Source organism: Geotrypetes seraphini, chromosome 3 (genome assembly GCF_902459505.1).
Source record: "Geotrypetes seraphini chromosome 3, aGeoSer1.1, whole genome shotgun sequence".
Classification (NCBI taxonomy): Eukaryota; Metazoa; Chordata; class Amphibia; order Gymnophiona; family Dermophiidae; genus Geotrypetes; species Geotrypetes seraphini.
The window spans coordinates 163,834,278-163,862,133 of record NC_047086.1 but is presented as its reverse complement, the minus strand read 5'-3'; the positions used below and the strand labels follow the sequence as shown (position 1 = coordinate 163,862,133).

General features: G+C 41.5%; 1 protein-coding gene across 1 annotated transcript in view; it reads right to left on the bottom strand.

Moving 5' to 3' along the window:
- Nucleotides 1–1,740: 1,740 nt before the first annotated feature.
- The window catches only part of PPP1R14C (protein phosphatase 1 regulatory inhibitor subunit 14C), a 63,476-nt gene continuing 37,360 nt past the window's right edge, over nt 1,741–27,856 (bottom strand). Inside the window, 3 exon segments of the mRNA XM_033935639.1 lie at nt 1,741–2,959; nt 18,934–18,966; nt 21,113–21,196. Coding sequence (XP_033791530.1) covers nt 2,885–2,959; nt 18,934–18,966; nt 21,113–21,196 — 192 coding nt within the window. The 3' untranslated portion in view covers nt 1,741–2,884.

The window sequence follows — 27,856 nt, the reverse complement described above, 5'->3', positions numbered from 1 at the left end:
CTGGGAGGAAGCGATGTCAGAGAGAGCTCCAAAGCCAATGCAGGCAGCGAGTTCGTCGCTGCTTGTGCCAAAGGCACCCTTACTATACCACTGTATACCTCTCATGAGACTGAAAGAACAGTGACAAGAATTAGGATACTACTACTATTTATCATTTCTACAGTGCTGAAAGGCGTACGCAGTGCTGTACATTTAACATTCAATAGATGGTCCTTGCTCAGAAGAGTTTACAATCTAATTTGGACAGACAGGACATCTCAGGGTTGGGGAGTTTCTGGTAGAAGGAATAATACAATAGGTAAAGGTAGCTGACAGTGAATGGGAGTTAAGAGCTCAAAGCAGCTTCCAAAAAAGTGGACTTTTAGCTTGGATTTGAATACTGCTAGATGGAGTACGACGTATTAACTCTGGCAGCCTATTTCAGTCATACGGCACGGTAAGAAAGAAGGGACTTGAGTTGGCAGTGGAGAAGGGTACAGATAAGACGGACTTACCCGATGAACAGCGTTCACCGGGGGGGGGGGGGGAGTAATAGGGGGAGATAAGTGAGGAGAGATATTGAGGAGCTACAGAGTGAATGCACTTGTAAGTCAGTAAGAAGAGTTTGAACTGTATTCAGAAATGGATGGGGAGCCAATGAAGTGACTTGAGAAGAGGTGTAATGTAAGCATAGTGGCTCTCATGGAATAGGAGTCATGCAGCAGCATTATGAATGGATTGAAGGGAATGCATGGGAGACCTGAGAGAAGTGAAGTGCATTGCAGTAGTCTAAGCACGAGGTGATAAAGTGTGGATAAAGGTTTTGGTAGTGTGCTTGGAGAGGTCTGATTTTGGTATTAAACAGAAAGAAGTGACAGGTTTTAGCAATTTGTTGGATCTGAGCGGAGAGAGGAGTCAAAGAACATCCTGAGGTTGTGAGCTGACGAGACAAGGAGGAAGAGTGTTATCCACAGAAATAGAGATCAGCGGGAGGGGGAGAAGTGAGTTTAGGAAGAAAGAAAGATAAGGAGCTCAGTTTTAGCCACATTCAGTCTGAGATGGCGGTGAGACATCCAAGGGTACTGTGCAGTTCAGAGTTACATAAGACTCAAGTGTTGGAAGAAAACAGAATAGTTGTTCCAGAGGTCCAACAAGCCCAACTTGACTGAGTGCCTGCTTGAAGGGGTTGAGGATAACAAGATAGTGAAGGCTGAATGGTGGGAATGGATGAGGAAACAGATTAGTTGGGGGTTTGGAATGGAGAGGAATGTGTAATGGAAAACAGCTTAGAAGAACAAGTAGAAGGAGTGATGGGTTGGGAGTCATGGATAGATAAAATGTGGGTGGGGCAAAAATAATGAAAGAATATAAACAGACTTGTCAACGAGACACTATAGATGTACAATATGTAAGTAGGTCAGGCAAAACACAGACCAGACACCAGACCAGGTTTAATGTACAGCAGTGTGTGTGTCTGGTAGCGTTATAGAAATAGTAGTAGTATCTCCCACTATCGACCAGAGTGCTACCTCCATTTTGCCTGACAATTTTGATTCTTACATTGGAGGGTTTTTTTGGGCAACATTTTGCCAAAGTGTTCCTCACTGGAATAATGGTGAAGATTACTGGTATACGCCATTAGCCACAAGGGCTCAAACTGCAGGTAAGCCATGCATCTATTCATTAAATGATAATTATATTTGCTCCATCATAAAATTAGTTTCTACCCTGTGTGTACATACAGTAATAGAAATCACAATGTGTTCTCCAGAATTTATTTGAGCAACTATAAAGTAAATAAAATCAGTTTTAACACTACAAAATTAAATACATTTAAAAAAGCTTGCCAGTGTACAGAAAATTCAAATACTTTTCTTTAAATAAACTATGTTCAGAGCACCCTTAATATAAAATGGCTGACCAATGTTGACTTCCTTGTGGGATTTGTGCAACTTCTAAATAAAGTAATTTCCAAAATAAAGTACTCACATTCAGGGAGCCACACAGAAAACTATATTGGCTTTTGTATTATAGGCCTCCCTGCTAATGAAGGTCACACCAATTTTGTGACCCAGCTAGAAAAAAAGAACACCTTCAATCGATCTATTGCCTACTGTGGCAAAAATTAATACAAACTGGTTACAAGCAAAGTGAATATACTCACACACTTATAAATTGTGTCAACAAATACAGTATTTGACGACACTGTATTAATTTCCCTGTCACGTCATTACAGCATGATTCTAACACTATCAGGTAAAAAGGAGGCAATCTGGCAATGCATCAGCCATTAGTCCTTCAATGTTTAAATATACATCTTTACCAACTTAAGCTTCAGCTTTGCACAGGATTTGAACACTGGCAACATCAGTTTCAGTAATTCCTGGATATTTTTTCATCCTCAGATAGGATGTTTAATGCAATCACAAAAATTAAACATAGTGGTGATTACCTACCATGGCTTTTCATTGTGTGATCTTTCAAGCCAAACATTCACATGTCTACAGTTTGATTGTGTGTAACCACAAGACAGCATGACATCCATGTGTCAATTAACAGTTGTCGTAGCTAAGACAATAGGAATTACTCTCCAGGCTCTGAAAATGGACACTTCGTCCAACAGAATGGCTGTTTGCTATGACCTGGAAAATGTCCCAGCAATGCACATCTTGCTTGACCATATTGCTTCATCTAGTCCAAAATGCGATGCTTTGAAAATTAAAAAACAAACAAACCCCAAAACAAAACCTCGATGCACATGAAAAATCTTCCATGAATAGTTTTGTATACAATGACTAAAAGTTTCTTCAAAAGGAACTTGGTATTTTCATAAAAGATCTTGTATTCAAAAGTCCCAGTCCTATTGCAGGGGTCTCTTGCAGAGTACAATATTTTGCCTAGGTAGTTATATAACTTTCTTCTGAGGGGGGCTCAATTTTCTCATCCCTTTAATCCGAGTCAGCAGCTCATTGACAAATTCCTGCAAAGAAAAATAAAAGTAAGACAAACTTTATATTATTATTTGTTTGGATGTATGTGCTGATTATAGTATTACTTGATTATATATTCTTTGCACTTTTGTATTTGATTTGAAAATTAATTTAAAAAAAAACAAACCAAAAAACTCGAACTAGCCCAGAAGCTCTTTAAACAATATTTGCTGACTCTCTTAAAAAAATAAACTTTAGCTGCAATCCTTATACCACTTAGGTGCATTGCTAAATATAATGTCCACTGTTCTACTTTCCCTTCTTTTCTCCAATGTATGACATTGTCATCACCGGCCTGAATCATAAGAGGTCTCGAAGTAAAAGACAGGAAATTATCAGGTTCATGAGTGCCTAAATCAGTGGTTCCCAAACCTGTCTCTGAGGGGGAGGGAGGAACCCCAAGCGGTGTCAGGTGTTCAGGATATCTACAATGACTTTTCATGAGATTTATATGCATTGTCTCCACTCCATATAGATTTAACTCGAAACATTTATTACAGATATGACATCATACATAAGAATATAAGGATAACCATAATGGATCAGGCCAATGGTCCATCTAGCCCAGTATCCCGTTTCCACAGTGGCCAATCCAGGTTGTAACTACCTGGCAGAACCCAAGTAAAAGAAAAATTCTATGCTATTGATCCCAGGGCAAGCAATTGTTTTTTATTTAAACTGAAATTTCTTTAAATAAAATTATCAACCACCTGTAAGTAAATTATAAAATCATAGATTTAAAAATCAATATTTTAAGGATAATTGGAACATTTAACATAATTAAGATGCCAGAGAAGAGAGATCAGAACTTTCCATAGCTAGCATCTGGTCTATACAGGATTTTGTTGGTTTATATTTACTTTTTAGCCCAGGATTTTACAAATTTGGTCCCTGGAACCTCAACAATTCATCCTCATTTTCGATATCCACAGTGAATATTTATGAGATGTGTCATACATCTGCTCTAAAAACTAAAATATGCAAAGTTAACCAGTTTATCAGAAATCCAGATGGCCTAAGTTAAGGAAACCTGCCATTCACAAACACAAGACCATTTCTGCCTCACGTTCTCTAGCATTTTGCCTCTCCTACAGATCTATAAGTTCATTGATAAATGTATTGGCTTCAAGCTAGAATCAATTGATGTAATTAGCTCACAAATTCCAAAGCACTCAGTTATCCACCCTTTATGACACCCTACCCATTTTCCTAAAGAAACTGTGCTGACTCAAAGATAGCAGGCTAGGCCTAATTTTAGGCTTTCTTGTAATCTATTTACAATCATGTATTATTTCTGGCTGAAAATCCTCTCTTGCTAAACCTTAATGAGCATATTTACATTCGGCAGCTTGCATCTCTAGTTAATTTGAATTCATTTCTGCTCATTTATATTCAGCCCCCCTGGGCATTCTTCCAGTGTACTTTCTAGAGCTAAAAGCAAGCAGTTTATATGGCACAAGAGCAAAATCATCAGGCGGTAAAATGCTATTGCAAGAAAAGTAAAAAGATTTAGATGAAGAACTTTATGATCCCAAAGAACTAGAAAAGGCTATCCATTGGTGCATACTCTGCATGCACTTTTTACCTATGGGGTTAACACCAATAATCACAGCAAAGTTTTGCAGGTAGTTTCACTTTTATTTACTAGAAAAAAAAATGCATCCTGATAATTGTGATTACTTTTTCTATAGGTACTTTTTCCTTTGGAAAAATCATTAGATCTGTGTATGGTACAAACCAGATTAGTTGATCACTCTAGGGGGGAGAGCATTCCATAATGAAGGGGAAACACTGAAGATCTTGGTTTAAATGGCATCAAAGCAACTATGTCTGAACAAGGGAATTACTAGGTAGTCATAGGAAATATTTCTTGAGGTAGAATAAAGTATCAACAATCAAAGAGATCTACAGTGGTGTACTTTATAGGTCAATAGGATGATCTGTAAGAGATCCTATGGAAAACTGGAAGCCAATGTTCTTCCTGGAGAGAGTTACATGGTCAAATTTCTTGATCCAGTTACTAATTTATAGCTGAGTTCCAAATGATTTGAGGTGATGATTACTGGTGTGAATTCCTTGTACAGTGGTTATTGCAATAGTCTAGATCATGGGTAGGGAACTCCGGTCCTCGAGAACCGTATTCCAGTCGGGTTTTCAGGATTTCCCCAATGAATATGCATTGAAAGCAGTGCATGCAAATAGATCTCATGCATATTCATTGGGGAAATCCTGAAAACCCGACTGGAATACGGCTCTCAAGGACCGGAGTTCCCTACCTCTGGTCTAGGTTATAGATTAAAAGTGAATGAGTTAGAATTTGTACCTAGCTATTAAACCTTGTTTGTTTATGTATGGTCTCCTTTTCCTTTTGATAACTTTCCATCCCAATGAATTGCTGGAAATAAATTATGCACAAGGGACAGATGCCTGTGTCAAGGGGCAAAATAAAATTCCCCCAAATTTTTTTTTAAAATCTGTTTATTGAAAATTTTAATACAACAAAACAAATACAGATCTGATATCATACATGTAGATAATGATATAAACAATTATGACCAAAAAATGAAAAAACATGCATTTGGAGGCATCAGCCAGTAATAAAAATCATGCCTTCAAACATGCACAAAAACTTTGTAACAGGGTAACCCTGAAATACAGTCCCAAAACTTAATGGAAAGTTCAAAAAAACAATGAGCCATAGGAGGCTCTTGAATAATCTTGGGCTAAAGTTGGTTCTCAAAGTGGTGAACTGGATTAGAAATTGGTTGACAGACACCAGAGTGCCGTGGAGGTGAATGGAATTGGAGGAAGGAAAGGTGAGTAATGAGTGCCTCAAGGATCGGTGTTGGAGTTGATTCTATTCAGTATGTTTGTGAGCAACATTACCAAAAAGGACAGAAGGTGTAAAGTTACATTATATTACATTAGTGATTTCTATTCCGCCATTACCTTGCGGTTCAAGGCGGATTACATCCAAACTAAAACAAAAATTACATTCAAAATTTGAAGGAATAGAATAAGCGATGACATAGAATTTTTAAGGTAATATGTTGGGTAAAGAGTTACCAAAGGGAAGTGGAGGTCTTTAGGAGATAAGAATAGGGTGAAATTAAGGGTTTTAGATAACGTTTGGTAGATAAAAGAGTATTAGAGAGATCTAAGGGTAAATAGAGTGTTGGATATTGGGTTGGGATTGGTTGTGCTGGTTAGGTAAAGTTCACTTTTTTTTTGCAGACAAAACTAAGATTTGCAATGTTTACAAATCAGTGGACACCCCTGAGGGAGTGGAAAACATGAAAAAAGGACCCACAAAAGTTAGAATAGTTTAGTGTGAATGCTTGGAATGCTCTCCCGAGAGAAGTGGTGGAGATGAAGTCTGACTAAATTCAAAGGAGTGTGGGATCTCTAATTACAAAATAAATTATATAAAATAAACTAAGGCCGGTACTGGGTAGACTTGTATGTTCTATGACCCGTAAATGGCAATTTGGTTTATGATGGGCTGGGAAGGGCTTTGACGGAAACACCAGTAATTAGGAACATGAGGCTAGTGCAGGGCAGAATTTTACAGTCTGTGTCCTGCAAATGATAAGATTGTTTAGATACTAAGGACAGTACAGGGCGGACTTCTACAGTCTATGTCCCAGAATTATCAAAGAGGAGATAATTTAATCATGAATTTATAAGAAGTGTGACTATTGGGCAGACTGGATGGACCATTATCTATCTGCTGTCATTTACTATATGACTATGTAACACAGATTTCTTAATGATTGCTATGCATGATAAACACAGATCATCAAAAGAGGCATCAAGATTCTATAATGGTATCTGGGCACACAGATTTTGTTAGCATTTATGTGCCAACAACTAGGCATGCCCATTTATGCCATGTCAAATAGCAGGTGTAAATACGCATGCCTAAATAAGACAGTATTCTCTAAGTTACATATACATATGGGAATCACCCATGCCCTGCCAATTACAATTATATGCCCCATTACAATTATATACTAACCCCCTAATTCTATATTCTTGTGTGCATAATTTTATGCTTAGCAATGATGTTTTAAGTTATAGAATCATGCTAGTTAATGTATTAAGTCAACGTAATAATTAACTGCTAATTGGCATAACCAATTATTAGCTTGATTGGTGCTTGTTGGCATTAATTAGCACTTATGCATGTAACAATTAGGATTCTAGAAATTGAGCACACAAAATCCATAGCAAGTGGGCATGGACCTAGGAGCAGCACAGGTGGGTCAGGGCATGCCCAGCACGCACATAAGTTACAGAATGCTGGAGCAGTTAGGATAAGAGCTTTACAACAGCCATTGAGCTAGTGTAAATCCTTGTGTCTAAAAAGACAGGTAATTGGATTTATGCTAATTTATAAATGGCAAATATGCACATAATTGCCGATATATAATTCATGCTTAACACACAGCATCCCAGCACCTAACTTTGGGCAACCCATAGAGAGAATTACCCCCTAAAGATGTTGAGCTTCATTGTTACAGAATACCCCTTTAAAATACCTGACCCCCCCCCCAAAAATAAAACAAACAAGCCTTGAGAAGCTTGTGAGAGAGGATAACCAAGTATCTTTAAGAGATTAAGGGACTCATTAACAATTATAGTCTCTTACGGAGGTCAGATGCATCTTTATAAGCAGGGAAGCTCCAGTTATCCTTACCGCAGAGCACAGCAGAAAAGGCAAATGAGTTTTAAAACCAATCTCAACTTCAAATATTAACCAGTATAGAAATTTAAAACAGTGTCACGATTCTCTATTGTCATCTGCCAAAAGCCTTACTGTCATGTTTGTTACTAGCTGAAGGACAGAAAAGCAGAGACGGCAAAGAATAGAAACCTGACCACAGGTCCAAAAGGCAAAGACTGACTGACCCAACACAGCTGTGTTTTAGCTCTATGCCTAGTTTTTTTATAGGACACCTGATAAACAAAAAACAAAACTCATACCCATATAAAAACAAAACATGAGTAAAACAAAACCAAAACTCATACAAGGTACAAGTAAATTTAGCATGCCAATCTTAGGGGAGTCCTAAAAGCATGAACTTGTAATCATCTAACCTGCTAATCACCAACACCAAAACAAGTGGAACCAGATTTTCCCCAAGTCAAAAAGGCTGAACAAAACAGGCTCTTATCACTGCCCCAATATGCAGAACATTTAGTGGATAACAAGAGACAGCAAAGTTAGGTAACAATCTTCTATTTTTGCGTCGCTCATACCTAGGTAAGCTCAAGGCGACTTATAGAGAGGGACGAGGGTGGGGGGGAGGAGAGGGAGAAGAGAAGAGGAAGGTAGGTGGGGGGAGGGAGAAGGGGAGGATATAGGTGATTAAGTATCAAATAGCTGAGTTTTCAATTTCTTCCGGAATATGATGTGGTTAGGTTCTGTTCTGATCGCTTTAGTAAGGTCATTCCAAGTTTTTACCCCAAGAAAGATGAGCATGGAGTGGAAAACACATTTGTATTGAAGTTCTGTAGTTTAAGCTGGTTATTAAAGCCAACAGTTCCCCTGTTTACACAGATACATCTCTCCTCAAGATGAATTGGTACTGCTACAGGTGAAGCAATGGTGTTAACTGCAGGAAGCCCAGTACAGACCAGAATGTTTTCCATGTTTCAAAAACCCAGGAGGGTACATCAGTGGTATTTCCACAATTGGTCCTCCTTCACAACAAAGGGATGCATCAAGTGGAGCAAAGGCCCAGACTCGAGGTGTAGACTTGAGTTTGGATCAAGCTTCAGGGAGTGAGCTCACTAATATCCAGCACAGTACCTGAAGATTCATCGCAATGTGTTATTGAAAACAGACACTGCCATTTCTAAATGTTCATTAAACTTAGTCAATTAGGATGGTTGACTCTTAGCCAGAGGTTGATAGTTTTTGCCCCTCTACCCCTAGCAACTGACATATGCAACCTCTATCACATTGTCAGATAATGTCCACTTTGTTGAGAAGCATGGGATGAAGTGCCAAGAATGCCAAACAAATAGCATCTCATCTCTCATCTTAAATTAATGGGCCAACAGCCTCCAACTGTTGGTCCCTGCACTACCTGACCCTGGCAATAACCACCAAACCTGAGAGGCTGATATCAGGATCCAAGCTGGAATATCCAGGTCCATACCTTTTTCTAACTGGCTCCTATCCAATCATCAAAGGAAGCTGCACTGCACAAGCCTTCAAAAGGCAGCAACTGCAACTCATTTGACTGCACAGCCAATCGTAGAACCTCATGGAGTAGATGCATATGGGCCCTCACCCATGGGACTTCAATCATGGCCACCATAGATTCAAGAACTTTCAAGATGTCAAGCTATCATTCTGAAGCTCTTAAGGTCAACACACTTGAGCCTGAATCTTCAAATATTCCAGAACAAACCTTTGCCTACTAGGATATCAAATGGACACCCAAATATTTCAGAGAATGCTTTGGAATGAATTTTGCATAGTTCACCATCCAACCTAGGATTTGAAGAAACTGGACCACCTAGGCAGTAGCTTCTATTTTCCTCAAAGAACTTTGCGCAAGTCAACAAATCATCCAAATATGGGTGCACCACCATCATCACTTTGGAAAAGGTTCTTGGCAAGTAGCAAGGCCAAAAGAGAAGAAATTTGAATTAGTAATGCTGCCTTTGAATGGCAAAACTGAAGAACCAGTGATGATTCGGATCAATAAAGATGTGTAGATATGTCTCAAGTCTAAGGACATCAGAAACTCTCCATGACAAACTGCTACAATGACCAACACAGTTTCTTCATAAAAAAAGGACGATATTCTCAGGATCCTATTGACTCCCTTGTTGGAACTGGGCTGCTTCATTCCCAACACAGTGGCTGAACTACACCCACACCAGGGATGAGGTTCCTGCTAAATAGTCGGTGTTCTTCAGACCTGTGCTGACAAATCCCAATTATAGAATAAAAGGATTGTTCCAATAATAAATCTCTTTTTTAGAAGAAAAAGAAAAACAGAACGTTTGTACTTGGAGGGCTTCACACTCCCTCATTGATCATTTACAAGATTTGAGCTTTTATAATACTCTTACAAATCACGTCTGCTCAATTAGCATATTTATGCTTCCAAGGTTACAATCTAAGTATGTTTTTCCCCTCTTGAACTACAGCCGAAAGTCACTTCCCCTTTTCTTCCCTCAGCACAAGTTTTTATACTTAAACATTCCTTGCAGATGTAATGAGTTTACATAATATAAAGTATTCAATATAAAGCATCTTATATAAGTTATACTCCAAAGGTTAAGTCCCCTTTTGCTCCCTTTTTCCCTTATGTGTTAGTACTTCCAGCTATGTTAGTTATACTAATTATATAAATTTCACGTTTCCTATAAGCATATACTAAGATTCCTAAAACTATAAAAAACATCACTGCTAAGTCAGCAAAATCACAACGTCCCATTTATCATTCTCCAACAAATTCATAATGCAATATCAGTTATAGACCAAAATCTGAACCCTGAGAAGCAGTATAATGATTAGCATGCTTTGAATACATGACACTAGGAGACAGTAATAATCTTAAAAGATTTTATCCTATACATAAAAATTACCCACATAAGCAAGAGGTTAACTTCAGCGTCCTCATGACCTTTATGGGGAAATATCTGAACTGACCATCTGGTGAGGAACCTTAACACATCCCTATGAAATCTCTCGTTCTCTGTGTTAGTTCTGCTAAAGATGTCTGTCTGTCTTGTAATTTTTAACTACCACCTGACTCTTAACTATAAGCTCTCTCGTAAATCTTAACTTCTGTTCTGGAATTTCAATTTGCCATGAATCCTACATGTGTAGAAGTGTGATTATGTCAAATCCATATCTCAAACTCCATTATTCTCTCTCTTTCTCTGCTTATATTCCCAACCCTTAAATTACAAACATCTTCCTTGACTTAGGCCTGAATGTATTTCACTGGATCTCAAGGTCTCCATAGTCATGTTCACAGTAGCCAGAAATCCTTGTCAAAAGTCCAGATACACAAAAATAAATGGAACACCAGCCAGAACCACTCTTTCAGAGGCAACAGAGACTGTGGGTGTTGGATGTAGTCAAAAGGTCTGATGCACAGTCAAGGCTTTGAGGAAAATTGGGGAGAAGATGTGAGAAAAGCATCAGAACAAACAAAATTCCAAAGAATACCCTAACTGAAGGATATTCAGGACCCAATGGTCTGGAATTATTTGGGCCCTTCTCCACTGCAACCATCCTCCAACAGGAACAACCAGAAAATAGGCTTAACAGCTTCACTGGGAAGCTCAAGAAGCACCTCCATCCCATTCTCTCAGTCTACCTTCATGGTTTCTGTGGCAGTCACCCAAAAAGGGCTGATAGATTCTGGTCTTGAGGGGACATTCTATTCCTCAAACAACCACTAGTCAAATCATGAGTGCCCAAAGATGCCCTATCTTCAAGGATGTTAGGAACCTTAGACTCACCAAATCCTTAACTTTCTCTAAATCCACTATAAAAAGCAATTTGCCTCTGAACAGTAACTAACAGACTCGAGACCATTATCAGTTGATGAGTCTCAACCACAGCAAACATCTCAGCAACCACCAAGGTTATGTTCTTTGCTTAAGCCCAAACTAAGTCATACAGGGTGACTACCAGAATCATCATACCCATTTCCAGATTTTAAAAATCCTGTGCAGATTCTGCTGGGAGCATCTGGTAAGCAGATAGCTCACCAGAAACAGGCTTGAGCCACATAACTGAAACATATGATTGCTTACAAACCTGGGGTAGAGACTTCAAGCAATTTTTTTTTCCATAAGGGCTACCATGAAGTGGTCCTGAGGTAGGTGGCACAGCCTAGCCATAGTCCTACCAGCTCTTAGCAATGCATCAAGGGATTGCCACTCAAAATCTACTAGCTTTTTCAAAAAACTTCATTCAGGGGGAAAATACCTCAGGGGCCTACAAATACCCTTTAAAAAAGTGTCACCCTTCCCTAAGTACCAATAGCTTATCTTCAGCCAAGCCAAGAAGCTGCAAGACCTGAGAAATTAAACAAGGCAGTTCCTGTCTGCAAAAAAAAAAAAAAAAAAAAGACCATTGAAGGGTCCTTACCTCTACCTCCCTCCCCCACCCCCGTCTCCTGAAAGTTATCTGATCAGGCTGCTTCCCTGATCCTACTGCTCTGTCTTTTCACCCCAGAGGGCCTCTCCAAAGTCCCTGACAATTCTAGTACATTTTTTTTTTTAACCAAAATGGGTGATGCAACAGGAAGACTAACTGTGGGGTGAAGGGCATCTTGAACTCTGCCTGCTTACCCCCTTCCCCCCTAGGATCCTCTGAACAGTCTTGTTCTGCAATGAAGGCTCCCAGCATAGTCTCATTTTGGTTGGAAATGAGATCTCCTGCACCTCTTGCCAACCCAGCTATGCCAGAAGCACATCACACTGAGTGGGAAGATCTAGCATCCGCCCCTGTGATGCAAGTTCACCAAAGCCAACTCTACACATACACAGCAAAGGCTGCTGACAAGCAAAACAATGCGATGGGCAGTACAAGCCCCACAGCAGCACAGCTTCTCTGCCATGATGCTTAAGTCAAGATCATTATGGAGTCCAGCCAAAGGCCTTCTTCCACTGGAGCTCATTGTAAGAAGCACCCCCTCGCACCCTAAGACCAGCAACGAGACTCCTAAGTGCTCTGGGTTCTGATTGCTGTGGGTGGGCAGACCAGATGGGCCACTTGGTCTTTATCTGCCATCATGTTTCTATGTTTTTCCATGTTCAGGCATGGCTGTTTTGTGGAACCCATACCAGTTAAAAAGGCAGGGGTTGGGGCTACACAGACTAGACTGGTACTGCCCTTGCTACTGAAATCCTTCAAAATCCTTTTTTATTTTTAAGGAAAATATCATCTTAAAATTTTAGCACCTGATTTTTTAATGCCATATTGGGACTGGAGCAATGTACAAACAATGAAGCTATACATATCATGACATAAGTATTGTAGAATTAATTTATTATTTCACATTTAAAAATTAACACAATGCAACATAAAACAAAAAAATGAAAGTGACTTCTATCAAAACTCATTGTCACAGATAACCCACAGACAAGTCACTAATTCCTCAAAAGCCCAGATAGGAGCAGAATGCTCTAATATTCGCCAGGTAAGTTGTTCCAGTCATTCTCTGGTAGAGATTAGAGGAGATCAGTTTAACTTCTCTCACTGAAGAACAGTTAAAATTTTAACTGAATGCAGCACTTGTCTGGGAAGAAAAACAAATACTAGAATGTAAATAAGGTACAATACCTAAAAAACAAAAGTCAAAAACTTAAAAAAAAATTTATCAGATCCACTTGAAGGCAGTGCAGTGTAAGACATAGCACTGCCCTATCCCATTGTTTGCACCTCAAGGTCAATTTTGCCACATTGTTCTGCAAAAAGAGCAAGGACTGTCTGCAATTGTTCAGGATCCCCAAATAAAGCAAATTGCAATAATCGATAAGAGCTAGGGCTGTGGCTTGTACCACTAACTGCATTTCATTAGAAGAGAACAAGTGTCTTGTAGAACATGCAAGATCTGGAAAGCTGTCTTCAAATTGCTGAAGTCCTGATCAACAAAAAGAGCGTGGAATCAATAAAAACTTCCAGACTCATCCAAACAGCTGTTACATTTAGGGTAATACAAGCTCACTCATACCAAAGAATGCAAAGAAACAGTGCTTGAAGGTAATTCTATCCATTATGTAACATGCCTTCCTTCCATCTACTTGCTATCATTTTTCATGCAGTCAGGCTGATATCCAGCTGTCTCAATTGCAAAAATGGAACAGTATCTGCCCAAGACAGGGGATTGCCTCTCCACCTGTTACCCACCCATCCCTTCAGAATAGCAGCAGCAGGGCAGAACAAAGCACCACCCATTTGACCCTTAGACAAGCTGTTAATCTTGCATGCTTAATTTGCTAAAGGGGCCTTTTCAAGCACTGATGTCAAGAGCCTGAGCCATTTTTATTACATAAAGAAGTTCATAGGCTCAAGCATCATTGTCCCAGGTGCATTAGATAGATTGTGAGCCCACCGGGACAAACAGGAAAAAATGCTTGAATACCTGAATAAATTCATTTAAACCATTTTGAGCTCCCTTGGGAGAACAATATAGAAAATTGAATGAACTACTAAAGTTACTATAACTAGAAAATGACATGACAAACTTTGTCCCTGTCCTGCCCTACCCACCCCCACGAGCTCAGTCCCTGTCCCGTTCCCACAAATTGTCTGATCCCATCCGCACAAGCCTCAAATTATGGTTTTATATAATCATTAGAAGTATAAAAAGAAACAATATTCTGTACAATTGTCATTTTATAAATCAAATACAGAACAAAGATTGACAAAACCCCCATCTCCCCTCCTCTCACAAATATCACCCTCCACTATGAAGAAAAATGAACAAGCCAACTTTACTACAGAATGTTATATAGAAAAATCAAGCTAACAGAATAGTCACACATGGCAGGAATAGTGTTAGGGGAGTGCAACTAGGGCAACTGCCCCCAGGCCAGCTGAAATCTAAAGCATGGCCTGGGCTTTGCTGTCCCCAGTTATGTCCAATATCAACTCTAGTTGGATCCACATTTCAAATCTGATATATTCTAATCACAAAATAGAAAATAAAATTTTTTCTGCCTCTTGTTTGGTCATTTTATTCTTCAAATTACATTGGCCTCAGGCTCTGGTTTCTGTTTCCTTCTTTCTAAACTTAGGTCACTCGCCAGAATCTCCATTTGACATTTCTTCTTTCCCCAGGCTCACCTTCTATCTTCCATCACTATGTATGTTTTTCCCCCTTCTCTGTCTCCTATATTTCCCTTTCTAGTATTTCCCCTGTGCCCATCTCCCTGCCTTCATCATCACTATTCTGTATCCCTATCCCCTCCATGTCCAGCGTTAATCCTCTGCGTCCCTATGCCTCCCCCAAGTCCAGCATCTTTCTTCTACATTCCTATTCTCCCTCTTCTCTAGCCATCTTCCCTGTGTCCATATACCAACCCCATGCAGGATTCCCCTTTGTGTCCCTGTCCCTATGTTCACTATCTCCTTTCTTCATATATCTCCCTGTGTTCAGCTTCTCCCCTCTTACATCCTTATACCAATGTGTCTCTCGCCTTCTCTTTTCTCCCCCGTGTTAAATATTTCACTCCCTTCATCCCCTTGGTTCAGCATCTCTTTCATTTCCCTTTTCTCTTTTTTTCCTTGCAGGTCCAGCACCTCTCATTCTTGCCTCAGCACTCTTCCCATGTACTCAACACCCAGCTCACCCTTCCCTCCAGTCCCCCACCTGTGGTCTAGTACCTCTCTCCCTTCCCTCAACACTCCCCAACAATCCAGAACTTCTTTCCCTTCCCTCTAGAACCCCTCCCATGGGTCCAACATCTCTCCCCTTCCCTTTAGTTCCAGCTCTGAGCTACAGTCCAGTATCTTTCCCTTCCCTCCAGCTCCCAGCAGTGGGTCTAGCACCTTTCCCTTCCCTTCCATTCCACTCTCCACATAGGTACAGCACCTCTCTCTTCCCTCCAGCCCCCACACCCGCCCACCCCCCAACGGGTCCAAGATCTCTCCCCCCCTCAGCCAAGGTCCAGCACTACAATTCAGCTCTGGAGCCAACCAAAATCCCCACTCCTCCTCCCGGACGATTCCAGCAGCCATCCGCCCCCCCTCGCTGTTTCAGCAAATGGCAACAGCCCTCCATGAGTCAGCAAGCCCTCCATGGGTCAGCATCTCCGCCCCAGCTTCCCTTGTGCAATTACCTGAAGGATGCGGCTGTGCCAAGATGAAAAATCTTCAGGAGGCCTATTGCGAGGCCTTCCTTCTGCCAATGATCTCCTCCTTGACGCAACTTCCAGTTTCACAAAACCGAAGTTAAATCAAGGAGGGGCTGGAGGAGGAAGACCTCGGAATAGGCCTCTGAAGATTTTTCATCCTAGCACAGCTGGCTCCTTCAGGAAAAACTGTGCCACAATGAAAAGTCTTCAGAGGCCTGCTCTGAAACCTTTCTTTTGCCGACAAGTCCCTGCAAGATGTAACTTTGTTTCATGAAACCAGAAGTTACAAACAGGAGCCAGTTGGCAGAAGGAAGGCCTTGGAAAATGCCTCTGAAGATTTTTTTATTGTATAGCCTACTTAACTATGTGGGTGCTGGCACTAAATATTGTCCCCAGCCCTCCTCCAGCCCCTGAAGAACACCCTTCCTTCCCTCCATCCAGCTCACCACCATGCTTCCATCACTCCTGCATATGCCGATTCAATCTCAAAAAGGCTGTCGAGAAATCCTGCAGCAGTCTCTTGAGGCTTCTGTAGAAGTCACAGCAGCCATGTCGGCTGAGGAACTGGTGGGGACAAGTGTGTCTAGGGATTGCGCATGCCTAGAAGAAACCACTAAACTACCAGGACATTTAAAAAGGTAGGCCTAAGTGACCTGAAGGAGGGTTCATTAGACCACCTAGGCATTTAAAGGTAGGCCCAAGAAGGAACTATGATTAGTGTGGCAACCTTAAGGGAATAGAGAGCTGTCACAGGAGGAGGAGGAAGAGAGAGTTTCAATTTCAGCTGAAAATGCACTACAATTTCAGATTAGTTTCACTGCCAAATCTGAAAAAAAATTCAGTGGACTTTTTTTTTTTTTTTTTTTTTTTTTTTTTTTAGTGATGCCAAAAGATATCTACTTATATGGCTGATCACTATGTTGTAGAATCCTATTACCAATATTCCTAATACTGGATCACAAGTACCAACATTGATATTATCACTCATCCATTCAAAGGTTCAGAGCAACCTTAATCCTTTGTATGAATGCTGACAGTATGGTTTCACTATATAACCCACATTGCATTTAAGTTTAATATCTAAAATATTCTGCAACAGTCAGGGCTGCTTTGTTTCCAAAAGGGCTGAAGGAGAACCAAAATTGAAACCCATCCCCCATTAATTTGCCGCTTGAATGTCTTCTTCTCCCTTTACCCATGCTTATGCTATCCTACTCCACCAGATCCAGGATCTCTCCTTCCTTCCTCAGACATTACCCTCCCCCAATCTCAACTCAGAACCCACCTTTAAAAAGGTAGGAATAATGCTCAATCACTCCTGCCACTGGCCTTGCAGTCTTTCAAAATGGCTGTGGCTGACCCCCTAGCGGTGTCTTCTGAAGCACTATCAGGGGTCAGGTGCTGCCATTTTGAAATATGGCAGCGCTAGAGGCAGAAGCAATTGGGTATCTCTTGCCTTTAGAAGAAGGTGGGAGGTTAGGGAATGTTTGAAATGGACTGGGGGAAGGGTGTCTGGGGAAAAAGTCAATGGAGGTTGCCCTGGAGGTCCAGGGGGCTGCCACTGGTTTTCTAGCCTTGCATTGAAGAATACTTCCTACAGAAGTAGGAGTCTCCACTTTTTTTTCCGTTTTGGATTTAAAAAAAAAAAAAAAGTAGTGCGATTGCTGTGTTAGCCCACCTGAGGTTTAGCCGGAAAAACCCAGATGTTATGAAAACTCAATGTATGATAGGATAAACACTTTCAAAAGGAGTATGGTAATGTCCACTAAAGTAAATTAAACAGAAACAGCATAGATCAGATCACTCCAACATGAAGGAAAAAGCCTCAGAAAGGGCCCTCCCACCTCACCAAAACGGCTTAAAGAGGCAGTCGAGCGGTCACCTCACTGGCAAAAAACCTTCATTTTATGTTCATGTCTTATGCTGTGCTGTATAATGCCAATGAACAAAAAAGATAGAGGTATAAATTCCACTTATCCTGCTGATCATCTAACTTGATCACCTGAAAAGCGGGCTCTTATCTGTAGAAAGCAGAGTACACACTGGTCTTCAAGGCCAGGGCTACTCTGGCAGAAAGACTCCTAGTGGTGCTTCACATATGTATCACTAAGGGTCAGGTGCTGACACTTTGAATCATGGTGGTGCTGGAGGCAGGAGCAAGTGGAATGTTCAGGGTAGCAAGTACTAGTCTATAGGGATTGCTACCTTTTTGAAGGGGGGGCATTGGGAAGGATTGCTGAGAGCTACCTTGTCCGAGTGGGTCAGGTCATGTCATATTGGCCATTAAGACTACAGGAGCAATGCACAAAGACACTGGGATGGGTACCCTTGATCTGGCAATATACTGTGTTTTGCTTACATTATATGCCACAAAAAAAATAATCCTCTTAACATACATTTACTGTGCTGTGTGTCAATGTCTACTACAGGTGTAAATTTCTGCCCCAAATTCCTTTCTGCGTCATTTGCCCAACAATATGGGCACATACCTTATATTAACCGTATACTTCTGCCCAAGGTAGCTTTCTATATCAGTTTCTTACGAAAATGGCTTGGAAAAATTGTCCTCCCAAAAATTTACTATTACTGTAGGTAATAGATGCATGTAGATAGTTACCAACCGCAAAGTGAAATGGAATCTTTTCTTTCTTCAAGATACTCAACTTTGTTCAATCACACATTGGCTTAATTGTATTTGCATTCATGTACTTAAAGTTGTGTTGCCAACATAAAAGCAAACTGAAAGTTAAAAGGAAGATTAAATGGCATAAGATAATATGAACAAGATGGAATTAACACGGATATATGAAATTTGTAAGCACCACTGTTAAGCTTTCAACATTGCTTTAAACCAGTGGTTCCCAACCAAGTCCTGGAGGACCACTAGCCAGTCAGGTTTTCGGGACAGCCCTAAAGAATATGCTTATTCATTAGGGCTATCCTGAAAACCTGACTGGCTGGTGGTCCTCCAGGACAGCGTTGGGAACCACTGCTTTAAACTATGAATTTTCTATAGTAGAAAATCTATGAGATGGCAGTTAAATAGCAGCGTTGATAGACAAAAGGCAGCTTGAAAATCAATACAAGTAAAAATAATGAAGCGGCATTTTTTTCTTTTTACCTCAGTTGGTTTGTAGCAGTCTACCAGGGATTCCTTGAAGAAAGATATGAAATGGTTAGTCTTCATCAAAAAGCCATGTTGATTTTGACAGCAAATAAAGCAGGAAATGTTTTATCAGAAACTTTGCCATACAAATTCACCTGGAGAAAATAAAAAACAGAATCTGGTATTTCTATCAGCAACTTTCTATTCACCTAGCAACCATGAGCTTTCAAATTACTTACTTCAATAAAACTCTTAGGGCTCCTTTTACAAAGGTGCGTTAGGGCCTTAACGTGCGGAATAGCGCGCTCTAGCCGCTACCGCCTCCTCTTGAGTAGGCGGTAGTTTTTCCCGGGTAGCGGTAGAGCGGATAGCAGGTTTCAGCTCTCTTTGAAGCATGTCACACAATATGTTGCACTTGTAACAGGTAGGTTTCAAGAATAAGCCCTTGAGAATCCCCGACGGCGGTCATCAACTTTCCTGCCGACAGCTGTGTCTTGAATTTATTCACCACAGGAGATGATGGATGCTTCCATTGCATAAGCTGCCGCTTGCTTTCTGGTTCATAGTGGTGAGCCCATGTTTCATCACTGGTGACTTATCTGCTGCAGAATGTTTTCACCTTCTTCATGATAACGGGCCAAGTGTCGGGAACAAACGTCTTACACTCATGCTCCTGTCAGCTCCTTAGGCACCCTCCTGGCACAGACTTTATGGAAGTTAAGGCTGTCATGATTCGGGGAATACGCAGATCCAACACAGACATTCAGCTTTTCTGCCATCTGATCAACCATAATTATTCTGTTTTTGTGACTCAGTTCCAGGGCTCGCTCTTCATTCTGTGTAGTAGTGGCTGCCACTAGACGTTCAGAGTGCTCTGCATCAGTTACATTCATATGGCCATTTTCAAACATTTCTATCCACTCACAGACAACTCTACGAGAGAGAACTTTGTCCCCATACAGAGCACACATGCAGAAGGAATTTCTACTCCCAGTAAACCTTTTGCCCACAAAAAAAAATAAATAAATAAAAAAATGTACGAAAGATCACTGTTCTGCTTTGGTGCAACACAGCACAACAGTTCTCCTACTACCTGCAAGGTGAGTCAGCTTGCCTGACTAAGTCACATGATGTTCTATGGCACACCCTCTTATCACTTCTCCTGCCCAACCATTTCCTGCAAAAATATGAAAAGTGTGGAAACTTTTTTGAAGAAACCTATTAAAAGGATACTAATATCAAGGGAACACTGACAAATATACTTAACTCCAGCATACCACTAAGGCACTTGGTTTTTATTTCCATATTGAGAACCAAACAATTCTATCTATGCTCTAAGGGCCAGATTCTGTAATCAGCGCCTAAGTCAGTGGCTGCCTAAAAAGCTGCTGCCAATCATGTGTCAATCACATGACAGCACTTAAATCGCCAAGATTCAGCCAAGATAGGCGGCTGAAATGTAGGCCTGGGAAACCCTGACCTACATTTCAGCCACCTATGCTGCCGTGGGATTCTAAAGTCAGGCCGCAGCAGCCAAAATTGATTATGGCAGGGGAAGTTATCCCCAATCAGCTGAGCCAGCAGTGCTCCCCAAAGAATTAGGCACCTGGCCAATCAGGGCCTTAGGCCACTCCTCGATGCATCCCAGGATGCACTGGGAAGGTCCCATCATGCCTACAGCTCTCTGGTTACAACCATTTATTATTTTCATTAGAGTGCAATCAGCTTCACATCTTGACAGAACGGCATTTAAGCACAGACTTGTTAAAAGTAATTTATATAAAAAAATTTATTTAATGCATTTAATATCTAAGCTGTTTCCAATATCAAAACAGTCATCATAGATTTGTCATAAAACACAGACATAAAAACAACCACCACTATCTTCTCATCCATATTTGGTGGCTACATACCTATACCTAGAGCAGCATGGGAAATTTTTGTCCACATTACAATTAGTATTTTCTTGGAGGTAGTACAGTCCGTACATAATCTCAAGTGTCCTGGGAAATTATTTTACAGATGCACACAAAAAAAACATTGTGGTTAATTGATAACATTTCTGACTTGCAAGAATTGCTCACCTTGGAATCCCCCTCATCTACTGTGTAAAACAAGAGACTGTCAATGCCTTGTATGAACCTCATTAAAAATGTACACATTATTCCCAGGACTAAATTCAGAAGCCACCTACTTGCAATTTAAGAGCTCGTTCTTCTTCGCTAGTTGTCTCCAGAAGATCATCTATATCAATTTCTACTTCTGGCATTTCTTCTTCCTGAAAGTAGAAAATACTGCAATAAAAGATGTGCACACACTCTCTCTCTCCTTAAAAAATGGCCCTCAGCTTTTCTTGCCTTATATAGGTATGACATGCTCATACATCCATGGCATATAAATGAAGAAACATATAGGGTAAAAACTTGGAGAACACCGATTACTCCAGTCAAGAGTTCAAAGATCTTTACTTTTGCTTGAGTTCCATTCAATCTAGTATAGATCGAGCAAATTTAAGCAGCTTAAAACAATTCAGCAAGTTGCTCCTCAAGCCCCTGCATATTTAAAATCGGAAGCTTGGCTCAAGGGACTAGATTTAATAAACACTTAGGAATCCATAAGCCTTAAAGAAATGGGAAGGATAAAAAGGGATCAGACATAGGTGAAGGAGTTGTGTGTACAGCCCATTCTCGTTATTTGAGCATTCGCAATGCAATTTCACCTATCCGCAACTGCATCAATTGCAACCAATATTCCCCATTTGCACCATTGTACTCACTTATTTGTAGACTAGCACTTAAACCACCACAGTTTGTTTTTTTTGCTTTTACCTCAGTGTTAGACTTTGCTTCCAGATATGGCCCTAAACATTTGGAAAGTGAATTACAGGTACTTCAAGTGCTATCCCATACAGGAACCCAAACTATTTCCCCAATAGGATTCGCTGTTCACTTTCTGTGGTTTCGAGGCAGAATGTACTGCTGAAACCTAACCTCTATTTTCGCCATAGACTCAACATTTCATTATTCGTGATTTGCAAACATTTTCAGGAACTGTACTACCACGAATAACAAGAACAAGCTGTATGTGTATACAGCAAGACAGTGTTGAATTAATATTGCACACACAAGGAAGGAAGATGATCCATTTTTGCACAAAGTTTTCAGTAAAGGCGCAGGGAGATTGTGAAGATCTGCAACGTGACATAATCACGCTCAAGAAATGGGCAGCGACATGGCAAACGAGGTTCAATGTGGATAAGTGTAAAGTAATGCATGTTGGTATCAAAAATCCCACACACGAATACAAGATGTCCGGGGCAGTACTAGGAGAGACCTCCCAGGAAAGAGACCTGGGAGTACTGGTCGACAAGTCAATGAGGCCGTCTGCACAATGCGCAGCGGCAGCGAAAAGGGCAAACAGAATGCTAGGAATGATTAAGAAGGGGATCACGAACAGATCAGAGAGGATTATCATGCCGCTGTACCGGGCTATGGTACGCCCTCACCTGGAATACTGCGTCCAGCACTGGTCGCCATACATGAAGAAGGACATGGTACTACTCGAAAGGGTCCAGAAAAGAGCGACTAAAATGGTTAAGGGGTTGGGGGAGTTGCCGTACGGTGAGAGATTAGAGAAGCTGGGCCTGTTCTCCCTTGAAAAGAGGAGACTGAGAGGAGACATGATCGAAACATTCAAGATAATGAAGGGAATAGACTTAATGGATAAAGATAGGTTGTTCACCCTCTCCAAGGTAGAGAGAACGAGAGGGCACTCTCTGAAGTTAAAAGGGAATAGATTCCGTACGAACGTAAGGAAGTTCTTCTTCACCCAAAGAGTGGTGGAGAACTGGAATGCTCTCCCGGAGTCTGTTATAAGGGAAAACACGCTCCAGGGATTCAAAATAAGGTTGGACAAGTTCTTGCTGAACCAGAGCGAACGCAGGTAGGGCTGGTCTCGGTTAGAGCACAGGTCTTCGACCTGGGGACCGCCGCGTGAGCGGACTGCTGGGCGTGATGGACCACTGGTCTGAACCAGCAGCGGCAATTCTTATGTTCTTAAATAAAATACCCCCATAAGAGATTCTTGGCAACGGTGAGAAGATTCTCAAAAAACTTACCATACCCTTAACGATGGTTGCTAAACCTGTTCCAGCCGGTTTAGCGTGAATGTTTTAGTGGTTGATTATCAAAGCGGCTCACCACAGTCTTTTCCAAGCTTTCTAAAAGTCTCCGAATGCCATGCAAATGTAGTAAAATGGGCTATTGATATTCAAAGAACTCTAGGTGATTCTCTATCATTGCCGTGCGATTCCCCATGCATGGTGCTGGCCTTTTGTGACCAAAAATCACCAATTGCTCAGGAGGTGAAGGTACTATGAAAATCTCAGGCATGTGTTTCTGCCTGTGTCATGATAAAATTTGATATTAAAAAATTACAAAATTCGAAAGTCTGTAAATTATAGGTGTTGTGATCCACGCGTGTTTTGTCTACAATAGTGGATGGCATTATGGATAGTTCTTATCCTCACACTTTCCATGTTGTCCTGATGAGATCCTATGTGATGAGACCCAAAGATAACTGCTTTGCTTTTCCTGACACATGCACACATTTAAGCCTCTTTTTGTGGCATATTCTGCGCATGTGCTGATCACTATCACCAGCGACTCATAACACAAATTTATCGACCCTTCGCAAAACTCCATGAACCTCATTTGCATATGCTTTTTTTTCTTTTTTTTACAATGACTCATCTTTTTGAAATAGTTACAATAACGGCTGCAGCCCATCAGATTTTATCAAGAACATTAAGAGAATCTCCCCCTCTGCATTGAGCAGATTTGCATGCTTGTCACCTCCATTATATGCAAATCTCTCTCATGCATATTCATTAGGGCTATCCCAAAAACCCAACTGGCCTGGTGGTCCTCCAGGTCAGGGTTGGGAACCACTGCCATAGAGCATTACACATTGAGTGAGCACTGCACCGAGAGCACTGGATGAACTATATTATCAAGTTAACATTGTTTTTTGTTGTTTTTTTTGCAATTATTGTCTTATATTCAGCATAAGTAAAATGTTTGAATAAATTTATTAGTGAATCACAGAGATCAAGGGAGGTTTTTCTGACCAGTGATGCCTCCGATTTAAAGAAACTTGGCCAGATCATGCTAAAGCCTTGATTCCTGGAGCACTTTTGAAGTCTTTTCCTCCCTTTAGTTTAATTCTAGGTATACACAAGATGGGCTGTGAGCCTTTATTGTGTGAGACTGTCAGTATCGTAGGTAATGCCATAAGTAATCACTAATTTTTCAGTTGAGGCTGTTTCGAGTTCAAAAAAATCTGAAGGACAGCCAACAAATATCTTCTTACTTGGGGCTATGACAGCAACCAAAGTTCTGAACTTCTATCCCCACCAGAACACTTGGCCTCAGTCACACATGCAGAAAACAAACCCTTTTCAAATACAAACCTATGAATTAAAAGTACAGCAGACCCTCAATATTCGCAGAGGTTAGGGGCAGAGCTGCCCCGCAAATATTGAAATATCGTGGATAACTTTCAGGCCCGGCTCTGACCCGCCCCCTTGTCCCGGACCTTCCCCAAACCTTACCTGGTGGTCCAGCGGTGACGTGGGGCATGAGTGGTGTTATACCTCAGCATATTACTGACATGTTCAGAATATTACTTACTGACATGTTCAGAATATTACTGATATGTCTCCTCAAGTCTGCTTATCTGACCTCTTTGTCCTGAGTGTTACCTTGACCACATCAAAAGGATAGTAAAGACAGATGGCCTCTGTAACACCTTCTTGATAGCATCAAAGAGACAGTGCAACACCTATCCTGACTTCCTTTATTTGAGTGACAACTGGATAGCATCAAAGAGACAATAAACTGCAACACCTCCTTGCTTATTTGAGATCCTGACCTCTTTGACCTCCTTGCCGCTCAAATAACATCAGTAAAGACAGATGGGAAACTACATCAAAAAAGAAAGGGACGGTGACAAGTATTTGCTATCTTGACCTTTTTGACCTGAATGTTGACAAAACCACATCAAAGGGAGAGTGAAACCAAATGGAAAGCCGGTTTTTCTGCAAACACCTCCTTCTGACATCCTGACCTGGGTGTTGTCAAAACACAGAACAAAAGAGCAGGACTAATTGTAACAGCAGGACCAGCTGTTTATGCTTTTACTATGAACTCCGCAGTGTGCATCCTATATAAGACCGGGATTCTGACCCTGACAGCAGAATCCATGAAGTCGGTAGGGAGAAGCCACGACGTCTAAAGGGACAGTCCTTTGGTCCACCCATCTATCTATTGCACGGATTCCCAATGGTGAAGATGGTCGTTATATGGGGTCAAGGTGATGATATTTTATATTTAATTCTTATATGTGTATAATAAAGTGTTATTGTTTATGCTTTATATTGTCTGTGTGCTTTTCTGAGTGTCACTGATCATCCCACTTGTCAGAAATTAGTGGCGGAACAAGTGGTCTTTCTACACTCCTGCCCTGTACAGAGCCATCATCACAATGGCTGCCATGAGTTCTCGTTGTAGTCTCGACGTAAGAAACTGTGCAAAGATGTTAAAATGCATGCAGATTGTGAAAAATTGAATTTTTCACAAAGACCTTAAGAAATTGGAAGACTGGGTGTCCAAATGGCAGATTAAATTTAATGTGGATGAATGCAAAGTGATGCACATTCCATTAGTGATTCCTATTCCACCAATACCTTGCACTTCAAAGCGGATTACAAAAGAAGCTATCTGGCCATTTCCAGAGGAATTGAAGAGAAGAGCGAGTTGTTTCAGAGAATTGGGAAGAGTCTTGCGGTGTTAGTTTGTCTTCAAGGATTTCTTGAATAGCATTGTTTTTATTTCTTTTCTGAACAATTTGTAGTCTGGGGTCGTTATGAGTAAATTGGAGAGTTGGTGGTCCAGTTTTGCTGCTTGTGTGGCTAGAAGGCCATTGTACAGTTTTTTTCATTTGACGTCTCTGATTGGGGGATGCGTGAACGGTTTGTGGGTTCTCCTATGTCTGGTTAAGGTAGGCTGGGCTGTCTCCATTTATGGTTTTAAATAATAGGCAGTAGAATTTGAATTGTATTCTTGCTTGTATTGGGAGCCAGTGTGAGTCAAGGTATGCCGCCATGATGTGGTCGTGCTTCCTCAGTGAATAGATAAGTCTTAGCGTTGTGTTTTGAACTGTTTGTAGTTGTTTTATCATGGTTACGGGGCAGGGGAGATGGAGTATGTTGCAGTAGTCTAGAACAGTGTTTTTCAACCGCTGTTCCGCGGCACACTAGTGTGCCGCGAGATGTTGCCTGGTGTGCCGCAGGGCCGCCGGGCCCGGAGCTTACAGGGGGCCCGAGGCAGGGGCGCCAGTAGCTCGCCAAGGCAAAGTGAGTCGATCACCCAGGACTCACTTTGTCTTGGCGATCTAATCCACAGTTCTTCAACCGCCGGTCCGCAGGAAATTTTTGCCGGTCCGCGCAGGACCGGCAAGATTGACTCATTTGAACTTCCTGCCGGTCCGCGCAGGACCGGCAAGATCAGCATCGGAAGCGTGCGCTGGGCTGGAGAGATCTTGGGGAGCCTCCGACAGTGGCTTTCTCCCCTCTCTGCAGCTCTCCTTTACTTCCCAGCGCAGCGATTCACGAAGGCAGCCTCGGGGCTTTTGCTGAGTCGCGGCTGCCTCTGATGATGCAACTTCCTCTTTCCTCAGAGGCGGCGCGACACAACAAAGGACCCGAGGCTGCCTTCGTGAATCGCTGCGCTGGGAAGTAAAGGAGAGCTGCAGAGAGGGGAGAAAACCACTATCAGTCTGGGAAGCTGCTGGGCAGGGGAAAAAAGGGACAGCTGCTACTGGAAAGGGAGAAGGAGAGATGCTTCTGGGAGGGGAGGAGGGAAAGGAATCTGGGAAGCTGCTGGGCCAGGAAAAAAAAGGGACAGCTGCTACTGGAGAGGGAGAAGGAGAAGGAGAGATGCATCTGGGAGGGGAGGAGGGAAAGGAATCTGGGAAGCTGCTGGGCAAGGAAAAAAAAGGGACAGCTGCTACTGGAGAGGGAGACGGAGAGATGCTGCTGGGAGGGGAGGAAGGGAAGAGAGTTACTGCTGGACAGGAGGCTGGGAGAAAGAAAGAAAGGGGGCAGGCAGGGAAACAGAAGGAAAGAAGAGAAACAGAAAAAAAGAAAGAAAGGTCAGGGAGAGAGGAAGAAAAAGTTGGGGGAGGGAATGAGGTGTGGAGGAGAGAAAGCATACAGGCTGATAGAAGGGAAGAAAGATTGGATGCACAGTCAGAAGAAGAAAGTGCAACCAGAAATCACCAGCCTGGCTGGGCGGAACTTCCTCTCCGATTGCAGAATTGACGTCAGGGAGAGCATGCGTCGGCGTCGGCTTTGGGGCCTGTTATCCATTGGTGGGTCCTGTTCCCCGATGGCAGCGGCAGTGGCAGTGGCTTGGGGAACGGCAGGGAGAAAGAAAGAAAGGGGGCAGGCAGGGAAACAGAAGGAAAGAAGAGAAACAGAAAAAAAGAAAGAAAGGTCAGGGAGAGAGGAAGAAAAAGTTGGGGGAGGGAATGAGGTGTGGAGGAGAGAAAGCATACAGGCTGATAGAAGGGAAGAAAGATTGGATGCACAGTCAGAAGAAGAAAGTGCAACCAGAAATCACCAGACAAGGTAGGAAAAATGATTTTATTTTAAATTTAGCAAAGTGGAGGCAGTATTACCACAGTTTTCAAAGGAATTTGTCCAAATAACTTAATAGTTAACTGGGTAAATTCCCAGAGATGAAAACTTCCCTTCACTTACTATGCACAGTTCTGAATTTATATCTGCTGTCTATATTTTACAATATGGTCACCTTTTACTAAACCGCAATAGTGGTTTTTAGCGCAGGGAGCCTATGAGCGTCAAGAGCAGTGCTGG